Source organism: Equus caballus, chromosome 22 (assembly GCF_041296265.1).
Source record: "Equus caballus isolate H_3958 breed thoroughbred chromosome 22, TB-T2T, whole genome shotgun sequence".
NCBI classification, from domain to species: Eukaryota; Metazoa; Chordata; class Mammalia; order Perissodactyla; family Equidae; genus Equus; species Equus caballus.
Window position 1 is genome coordinate 43,928,274 of NC_091705.1, and position 10,484 is coordinate 43,938,757.

Here is a 10,484-nt window from a genome sequence, read left to right on the forward strand (position 1 = left end):
CGGCATTGATAAACGTGGATAGGGCCAACGCAAATACTGTGTTCAATTAGCATGTTTGTGGACTCAGCAATTTCTGAAAACTATTTTCAAGTCATAGAGGACACAGGGAACCTCTGGCTCCATTTCTGGAAATACTTCTGACACCACTGCCTCCTGCTCTTCAACTCTTGAGTGTCCCACTCAAACTCAAATGTTCTTCCCTTTGTCACACCAATCTCAACATCCTTCCATCTTACTTCTTCGCCTACATTAGGATTTTACATTTTAGTAATAAAGGTAAGCCCTTAGTTGAGCTTCCTTCCTGTGTACCAGGTACTTCACATATCTTATTTAATCCTCACAACCAAGTATTTCTTGTTTAGAAATGAAATAACGGAAGCTCAGAGAGGTGAAGAAACCTGCCCAAGGTCACAGAGCTGGGAAGAGAAGGTTGTAGAATTCCATTCTTTGTCCAAAATCCATGCTCCTCTGGCTCAACCATTCTGTCCCTTGTAGCTTTTGTTCCCTCAATTCAATCTTATCTTTCCAGCCACCATGTTCTGGGTAGCTCATACTTCCTAGAACCAGTTTGGAATAAGTACCCAAGGCTTTCATTCCGACCTCATTAATCAGATAGCTCATCTCTGCACTGGGGCCCCTTCCCTGTTGCAGGGCCCCTCTCACATCCCAGAGCCACAGCTTCTGTGCCTTTTCACATAGATTTTCTCTTGAAGGTTTTGAATTCCAATATATAAACACTGGAGCTTAGGAATTAAAGTCAAGCCCTTTGCCAATGTTCTTTTATGTTTAGAAAAATCGAGAAAAATAAGCACAAATCCCAAAGGATGACCACAAGCATGTTTATAAAAGACTCTTCTACCTTGGGCTATTTTGTTAAGCACCAAACTTGCTCTGTCCCATCATAGGTGTCTCTTGGTAATTCCAATACTCTTGAGCCATTCTTCCAAAACAATGACTAACACTATATTTATTCAAGTATGATTCACTCTGTTGCAATGTATAGACACAAACTCTGAATACAGAGAACTATGGAAAAGGTTACATAAGAGCAGGTACATTTGCAGAGGATGCCACTCATATTTAGATGAAAGTCCCCTGTGCAGTATTGTTTTTCACATTACACAATTACAAAGGAGGAAAGATGTTTGACTGAAAGCCAGCTGGGGGATAACTTGCCAAGCAAAACATTGAGGATCCACTGCCAACATCTCTAGATAATTCTTCTTGGGGAAGGAGGGAAGACTTCCAGTGATGAATGACTGTTTTGACTTGGCGATTAATCACAATTATGCTGAAGACCTGCCTGCATGTTACCTCCCACAGAATCCTGTAACACCTTCCTTGCTGCCACTGGCTATACAAGGGGTCCCCTCAAAATTGTTTTAATCGACTACAGAGCAGGAAATTGAGCCAAATCGCCAGATGAGACATCTGTAATAACAGTTCCTCCTAAAAAGAAGCCTGCAATCCTGTTTGTCTTTTAGTGTTGAGAAAAGGGCAGAACTTTTTCCCAAAGTCTTCAGCTTGAAAATAATGGTCTTTATGCTCACCACCACTCATTCACTCACTGAGCATCCTCAGGATATTTTAGGGGATCTCTTTTAACTTAACTTCCTAACAATAAGTCCTTCTGAAAGAAGAGTTTACTTCAGTTCATCGATTCTCTTTTGGCAAGCTCAAAACTCCTGGATTTGGACAGATTAAACACAGTAAAGATTTCCTATACCAATTCAGAGGGCATTCCCTGAAAATTCAGAAAGCTTCTCTTAAACTCCAGGATAAAGGAAGGAAGGAAGGAACACAGGAAGGATGGATTGCTGAGAGAGAGGAAATAAATCATGTAGAAGACGTATTTCCAAAACCAAAAGGACAAAACAATCCAACTAACATATATGAGCCTTTATTCTATAACAGAGACATAAATAATTTTCTGAATTCATATGACCTGTACAAAAGACAAAAGAAGATATTGCACTAAGTTCAGATATGAGATACTTGGATTTAATATGAGCTAAACAGATAAATATATACAATTTAAGGAGTTAAGGCAAAACCAGATGATACTTCAAACACAACAGAAGGTTTGAAAACTAGGTATAATTAAAAACAAGGGCATCCCATCTCCAGTTAATAAAGTAGTCATGTCTAAGGAAAACGAAAATCCCCCAGGTTTTTAATAAAGTGGTTATTATCAATCATGGAAATTAAAGTTGAGCAATAAAGTAGGAGATTTCCCGCGGAGGGGAGCTGTTTCGCCGAGGTTTGGGGATTGAGCACTTAGAACTCAGATAAGCAACTTTTTCTTTGTCAGATTTATGATCTATTCTTCCTATTAGAAAATATAATTTGGAAAATATGACTCTTTCACATATATAATTAAAATACAACTATGAAGCATTCTGTTTTTGTTTTCAAGGGAAGTCATGTTGGTGATCTCGTAGTCGGGGTAAATTTGCAGGCAAGCCATTCATTACCCTATTTGTAAAGAAGACACAAAGCCAGTCACTGAAAAACAGTCCCCGGTTACCCTAAGAGAACGAAACAAACTAATTCCAAAGGAGTAAAAACAAATGTAACCAAGATGTCAACACAGCACACAGTTCTTTGGCAGTGTCACACCGACCGTTGATTGAAGCCAGAACTTTCGAGTGTTCTAATTCTCAGACCAGTTTCCAGTCTCTTAAAAATAAATAAAATTCCACATCTGCAACGAATTCAGTAATTCCAGGAAGTTAAATTCAGAATGAACCTCGCAGACAGCTTTGAACTGTTAGATTTAAGCATAGATAGGTGGTGTCTGCTGTGGGCCCCGATCCAAATATACTAAAACACACACACGCACAAAAATAATCTGTGAAACGCTGTATTGGTTCGGACAGGCCTAGAATCCTTAAAGAGAATCCATATTCACCCATGAGAAACCAATAAAAGACACCAATCCGATGATGAGGAAATGATCTTCCAATAACTCAGGGGTGGGCCGCCCCTCACCTGGATAAACATCTTGGAGAAATGAAATTCTATAGGGGGAACACCAGAAAGCCAGAGAACGTGGAATACTGCCAGCCTCCGACCAAGTTACCTTTCTCCAGTTTTAGGTAAACCTTATCCTCTTTATCTAGGTAGAGTAGGACGCCATTAGTGGCAGCTTCACGAGTAACGTCTTTGTCCCCAGCGAAGGCAGATATTACCGGTTTTCCGTTTAACATCAGGTTAACCTACAAGAAAGAAAACCACTGAAAAGTTCTCTTTAAAGTCAAAACATCTACCAGGGATAATGAATAATGTCTAAGATGAACAACCTGCTAAAATATCTGCTGTTCAGTAAATATAGCCCCTTCCTTTCAAATCAGCCAATTGTATGGCTAGACTGAAAGCTTTTCCATGGTAGTAAATCTGTTTACTAGATATTTATCCCTTTTATCTTAAAAATAATACTGAATAAACTAAATCTGAGGCTGATCGATTTATCGATTCACTAGGATATGTCACAGTGGTAGATGAGTGTGTAATCTGTCATTCACACGGACATAGTATACAGCACAAACATCGAGCATAAGATAAAAAAATTCTCCTAGAATCCCACAGACATGTATTGGTGCTATTGCTTGTTGGCATATTTGAATATTACAGGAACTAGCCCCACTGCTGCCTTTCAGCGTAAGGTCAAGCCCACTACCTTGGAAAGCACAATACAAAAGATATTGTTAACTACGGAATTGCAATTGTCAAGAATTTGCTAGCATCAGAATGACTGAGGATAAACTATTTAAAGCATTAGCATATCGTATGCTTTTTTAAAAAAAAGTACGTTGAATAATTGCTCCTTTACAAATTTCTTCTTAATGATTAGCAGTATCTCATAATTTTTAACAATAAAGCAAATTTGTTTCATCTGTTTAGTATGCACTTGTAAAGGTCTGATAGTCTTACAAGTTTTTCCTCACAAGTTCAAATAATTTTTTCACGTGCATTAAATGAAATCAACATCTTATAGAGAGATTTGTGTCCCTGAGTTTTTACTAAGCCGTGTTTTTTAAATGGTTGGCTGTTATCAAGATAATAAGTTCAATTGCTTATTTTTCTATATGCTTCTTGTTGGATGCATATAATGTGTGCATCTTAATCTTAATGGATGTTATAAAAAAGAAAATTGGAAATTAAGTATTTTAAAAAGAAACTATAAAGACGTTTATTTTTACAGTGAAAACACATCTTTGGATAAATACTTAAATACATAACCCACTACCAATGAACACTGTTGTTCGGGGGCAGAGAGGGAACAGGTCAAACACATACCTGGATTGTCTGGCTCTGGTAGACTTTAATGACATGAAAACTGAAACTGTAAATTCCTTTTCTTGGTGCTACAAAGACAGACTCCAGCGTGAAAAAATTACCCACGTTTACTAGGATCTACAAATAAAAATAATAAATAACAGTAAATTATTACAATATTTTCTTCAGTAAGTGAAATGTTTCCTTCTTTCTATTCTTCCTTCCTTCCTCCCTTCTCTTTCCTTCCTTCCCTCCTTCCCTCCCTTCCCTCCTTTCTTTCTTTCTTTCTTTCTCACTAACTAGCTTAAGAAACCATAGAGAATAAAATATTGAGTTATGTTCCTTTCCTCTTTAGTGACTTGGTAAATGGATTTATATACTGGAAGGTTCTTCTGTCTTTTAAATGGTATAGGAAAAAATTCAGTAACTGCTTTGCATTCATGCCTCAATTTCCAGCAAGGCCTGATGGCTCAGGAAACATCTAGGTAACGTGAGGGCTTATAAGCATTAGCTTTACCTTGATAGTCAGATAAAAGGCATCTGCCATGTATTTACATCCCCACCCTCTGCAAGTCTTCACAATGTCCAGAGGTGACGTTTCCAAGCCAGCCAATGACATCCATGGGCTCTCTGCAGTCATTCCTGGACACATCACACAGAGGCCTGGGCACTCCCGCCACCGTGTGACATAATCCACGACACTGAACAGTTGGTGCACAGAGCGATCTGAATGCCCGGCCCTCCTCTGAGCCTCCACCAGACCTCTCCTAAGATCCATGGCCATTTTTTTTTTTTTCATTTTTACGCCATCTAGGCCTTAATTATAATATTTTGGCAATGACTCAGCCTTTGCAGGCTGCCAAACAGCAGAGCATGAATAAGGACAGACTGTGAAATTGGTGGCCTTCTCCTGATCCTCCCAGTGTTATCCAGTAGATACTTATCAATCACTTGCTCTTTATTTAAAGTTCAAGGGTCAAAAATAAAAAGTGAAATAAGGCATTGCGTTCCAAGAAAGCAACAATATATTTTGTATTCCAGGATGTTCAGCCTGGTTCTACTGGTTATGAAATTAACTCTGGATTTCAATACGTGACCTCTTAAACTAAATTTGTAAATGTCACATAGGTAAGTCCCTTCCTTTGAGAAAGAGAGAATGTATGGGGGGGGGTGCACTTGTAAAATAACTAGGGTTGTTTCCATTTCTCTCCAAGAAATAAATCTATAAGTGTTATTCAAAAAAATGAGATGTCCTATAAAGATGCATTTCCCCTATATCCATGGCAATCTGCTACTATCTCTTTTAAACATTGCCTTCTTGCCAATATTAATACATTTTCAAGATTTTTTTTGCATAATTTGCTAAAGACATACTGTTACCTCTGAACAATGCACCAGGATATGGTGACGGTCAGGAAGATGCTCCAGGCTCAACCCCTGACTTAAAATACATGTATATGTATAGTTTTATTCTGAGATTTTACCTTCTTCCAAATAAGCATTGATTCCTTTCTCTTGAGGATTGATGACTTTTCAGCAAGTCACCAACTATGCAATAATCCCCAGAAGAGGCTTTACAAAGATCTTTTTCAAGCACAGTTAAAATAATTTGAGGTACTTAGCAGGGACTTCCTGAATCAGATACAAGTAGCATAATTCATTAGCCGTAATGGAAATGCCTGATTAGTGTTGACTACACATAAGGCTGATGTTGACTCTACATTGTAATTAGAGCATCCAGGCGCATTGAGATTTATAACTAAATGTGTCTTGTTGTCTCTAAGATGCATGGCTCCCCGAACAGAAGAACAAACCTTTCTCTTCTTCTAATTGACAGAAAGGTCATTGAAAAGGATGTACTGTACAGAAGATAGTGCAGTGTCCACAGTATTCCAACATCTAACTAATGCATTGAAATACAAACCAGGGGTGGTGCTAGACTTTATTTCCATCAAGATGGAAAATACTGCACCAAAACCCCAAAGGGGCTGCTTAAGTCTTTAAAAATTACAGCTGTCTGATAGTAAGCTTCAGAGAGGCATTCTCTGTCTTTGGCCAGCTGGAGAGTGCATTACTTAGGGACAATTAAGTAAAGAATAGAAATGTCACCTCATCCCTTCGCTGGCATATCCTGCAGTACCATTTAACCTGTGCTCCTACACAGGTGGCTTTGCATACAACTGTGAACTACACCTGTGACTTTGCAATTAAGATTTCAGGTCCTGCTAGGGTTGAATTAAAACCCCAGAGTCAGTTTTCAGTTTTAAGACTCCTTGTTAAAGCTAAGTTGATATCCTGGGGTTTCTTATTAGCCAAACCCCAGAGCTCCAGGTGGCTAAAAAGAAGCCACAGATTTCATCAGTTCCTCTCCCATCCCCTACCCTCAACCGAAAAGTCTGTCTTTCCTCAGTAATTTGCAGTTCTCTGAAAGGAGAGGAGCAGGGGAAGGGAGAGCCCTACGGGAGCTCAGCGCAGTTGTCCAATTTCTTTCTCTCTCCACCTCTGCAACTTTTCTCCAAGTACCGGAGAAGGTCTGTCGGCTGCAGTGGCGCCTGCAACGTGTATGGAGACACTGGCAGTAGAAAGGTGGGAGAGGTCTGACCCCAGCCACGGCTGCCCACCCTCTCTGGCCACCTGCGAGACCTATGAAGTGTGTGTGGATCCCCGGAGCTCTCTTTGGGGAGAAGCTTCTCCACCCGGGAGACACAAATCATTTATCCAGCATCCGCGAGAGTACCGCGGGAATGGCCTCGGCGGCATCTGCAGAGGCGTCTGAGCCTGGGGACCAAGCTCTGGCCAAAAGATTGCGAGGTCCAGGCACCAGATTCCCGCCAGCTCCTGCGGACCTGTTGCTGTTAAACTTGTCCTGAGCTCTTGCTACCCGGCTCTGCACTCCCAGCCTCTCTCCCACCGCCCCCAGCAGCCTCTTTCCGAGGCCAGGAGGGCAAGGGGGCGGGATGGTGGTGGGAGAGACATTAGAAGTTGCAGACCCAGACATATTTGGGGAGGCGAGTGTTGAAATGATTTCCGACATCGCAATCAGACCAGCTTAAGGCAGCCCCAGTCTGAGCTGCCTGGAGATCGCCCCCACCCCCAACCCCCGGGGTCCCGCATCCCTGGGGTCTGACCTGATCAAAGTAAATGATGCGCGTCTTGTTGCTCATCTCAGACGGCTCGTGGTTGGTGCTCCGCACCGCCGAGAAGGCGACCTTGGAGTTGGCCGCCCGGACCGAGATCCCCAGAGGGGAGGAAGAGGAGCCCTTGGAGTCCGTGGCGGGGTTCGAGTCGCACACCACCAGACACTTGCCCTCCAGCACGATGGGCTCCGTGTCGTTCTGCGCCCAGACGGGCAGCCCCGGCAGAGTGAGGGCCAGCAACACGGCCGGCACCACGGACAGCGCCCGGCGCCCTGAGCCCATGGTGAGCCGCGTGGGCAGCCGCAGCCGGCTGGCGCTTCCGCTCGCCCGCGTCGCCTCCTACCCCGGGACCCCGGAGGTCGGGAAGATGCCAGTGGCTAGACCGACAGCGCTGCAGGAACGGCGGCGGCGGCGCGCACACTTCCACCAATTCTGTGGTTTGAAGTCAAAGTCTCCTCTAGCGCTCTCTCGCTGGCTCTGCTACCTTTGTCCTTTAAGGAGCTCATGCAGAACCCCCTACCCCACCCTCCTCCGCCCAAGAATCAGCTCTGTCTGGGGCCCCTGCACCCACCCTTACTCCTAGACATCTAAAAGTCACCAAACCCTCACATTCACACCTCGAAGAGGAAAATGATAAATTCTCTCTCCAAACCCAAGCACTCCCAGGTGAACCACGGAGCAGGAAAACCAAGGGGACTCAGAGAAGCCAGGGGCTGGTGAGCGCCGAGCGTTGCCGATGTCGGTCCAGTACGCGTCTGGCTTGCGGCAGGGTTGAATTACAGAGGCAGAAGGTGTTTCCCAGACTGAGAAGAACGCGAGGCTGTGTTCATGGCCAGGACTCTAGCGACTCCCGCTTTCGCTTGGTCAAAAATTCCCCAAAGCTTGGTGTCTCTCGGACGTCGGCAGGTAGGCAGCGGCTAGCAGAGTCCCCAGCACGGAAAGCACAAATTCACGGGATCAGTTCCAGGGCGCAGGGCGGCTCGGCCGGCGGGGTCCTCTCCTGCCTCTGCCGCACGCCAGGAGTCCCTGCGCACAACTTTCTCTGTCCTCGCGCAGCCGGGAGAGCGCGAGGCGGGCACACGCGCGCTATTTATAGGAGCGCAGCTTCCGGCCGGGTTGGCTTCTAGCTCAACCTGCGGGCTCCCCGAAAAGGGGGAGAAAGAGTCCGGTGACCCCAGCTGGGCAGCTCCCGCCTGGCGTTTAACGCACCCCGGAGCAAGAGGGGCGCACGGCGCTGCTGGCTGCCAAGGTCCGAGGCCACTCAGCCCAGGGGAGCGCGGTGCGGAGAATGTGTGCCCAGAGAGAGGCGCCCACAGCCCTCCGCTTGCCCCAGCCCCGCGCCTGCTCGCCTGCTGCTCGGTCTGGGCCGGCGGAGGGGGCTGCGGCTCTCCTCGCCCCTCCCCAGCGCGGGACTCCGCCGCCGAGCGCCCTCCCAGCGGAGCGCGTTGCTGCCAGCCCCGGCTGCGGAGCTAGATGGGCGGCTGCGGCCCCGCGTGGCGCGCTGCCCGGGACCTGGGGACGACCGGCTGGCGTCCTGACCGCGCCGGGCCCAGAGCCTGCCCCACAGAGCCCTGGGGCTTGGCGAGCTCTGGGAAGCCTCGGGGAGGACCAAAGCCGACGGGGGCCGCTGGGAGGAGGTGCCTTACGCTTTCCGCTCCAGGAAGATGAGCCTTAGAAGCCACGGGGCCGCGCCTTGCCACCCACACCGCGAATCCACCCTAGGCAAGGCCAGAAAAAGAGTGAGAGAGAGTTCACTCAGCAAGAAGAAGTCCTCCGAAACCGAACCCCTAAAAAAAGTCAACCCCCATCCTGAGGATACAGCACCTTTTCTCCCGTGGTGTGCTGCCCTCCCCTCTGTGCCACCCCACTGCCATCTTGGCCTCTGATTGGCAAGATGAATCTTCCTCTTCTGCAGCCACCACTGGGAGCAAAGGGCTTGTCTCTGTGGTCGGCTACCTAAACTTGGCCAAGGCACTTACCCTCCTGAGAAGGCGGGACCCTGCTAACTAAGGTCGCTCAGCCCTCCAGTTCTGTGATGTTTTGGGGACATGTCCCTCCCTTTCCAACTTCATTTCAGACTTCCAGCTGCCAACAGCATTCCCATCAGTCATTCGGAGCGCCTGGAAATGTATTGACTAATTATTAATTGATGGGATGTTTGTCGAGCAATGTCCCCCAGATGGACAGCTCCCTAGTCCTTCCTGAATGAAGGACATCCTCATTAGCATGGATTCAAGCCCCTCCACGACAGAAGCCAGGCCTGCATCTCCAATCTTGTCCCCATAAGGCCCTTCAGGAGGGCAGGGTATTGGGCTATAAGCATCACACTGCAGTTCCAATTGTTAAAATCAGAGCTACTCCTACTGGTTGGTATTTCCCTGCCTCCACCTCCTTATAATCTTGCAACTGAAGAGTTGGTGCCTGGAGCCATCGGGCCTCCAGATTCTGCTACAATGGGGCCAGTACCAGTTCTGATTGGCAGGTGCTCCTGCTGTGCTATTTGTTACAATGCTGAATGTCACTACTCTAAACTACAACTAAAGAGGGTGGCCTGGTGCCTTCTGAAGGTGGCCTTTGCTGCCTTTGTTACTCTCCTCCAGCTCTTCCCATAGTCAGCCTGGAGAGCAGCTGCAATTTCCTCTCATGTGATGCTGTCTTTGAAAGGCAGGTTCCTCTTTCTCTCCATAGGGGTGAGCGCTCTGCTTTCCTTGTCCAGGACAGCTGTTTAGTAACTAAGACCTGGGCTGTTCAATTTCAGGCTGGAAGGAGTATGAGAAAAAAGCCCTGTTGACTACAGAATTGTTAAATAGTCAATAAGCTATGTTTCCCCAGCAACCCCAATATATTCTCTCTGCATCCTTTTCTTCTCTAAGTATCGTTCTTCCTGCAAGAACTGAGGTTTAAAGAAACTTCTTCCTTCCCTCCTCTTACCCTCACCAAAAACACTCATTTTGTTGCCCCAAAATTCAGCAGAGTGACCATCTTAGGGACTCAATAATTGATTGTGAAATGACTGGATGCTTCCAGACAGAATGTAATTATCAGTCAGTCACCTTATAGTATCAACTG

At 45.9% G+C, this 10,484-nt stretch overlaps 1 protein-coding gene across 1 annotated transcript; it reads right to left on the reverse strand.

The window, feature by feature from the left end:
- Positions 1 to 941: 941 nt before the first annotated feature.
- On the reverse strand, positions 942 to 9,344 carry CBLN4 (cerebellin 4 precursor). Its single transcript, XM_001489076.5, has 3 exons — positions 7,407 to 9,344; positions 4,300 to 4,416; positions 942 to 3,218 (listed from the first exon to the last, which is right to left on the reverse strand). Exons 1-3 carry the CDS (start codon positions 7,695 to 7,697, stop codon positions 3,021 to 3,023), a joined length of 606 nt encoding a protein of 201 aa, XP_001489126.1. The 5' UTR covers positions 7,698 to 9,344; the 3' UTR covers positions 942 to 3,020.
- Positions 9,345 to 10,484: the final 1,140 nt, after the last annotated feature.

What these genes read in the sequence shown, in the direction of transcription:
- CBLN4 (XM_001489076.5), bottom strand. Translation starts at nt 7,697, where the DNA reads ATGGGCTCAGGGCGCCGGGCGCTGTCCGTGGTGCCGGCCGTGTTGCTG. An exon ending in GCATCATTTACTTTGATCAG is followed by an intron (nt 4,417 to 7,406) that starts GTCAGACCCCAG and finishes TTTTATTTGTAG; the next exon opens with ATCCTAGTAAACGTGGGTAA. An exon ending in ACCAGAGCCAGACAATCCAG is followed by an intron (nt 3,219 to 4,299) that starts GTATGTGTTTGA and finishes TCTTTCTTGTAG; the next exon opens with GTTAACCTGATGTTAAACGG.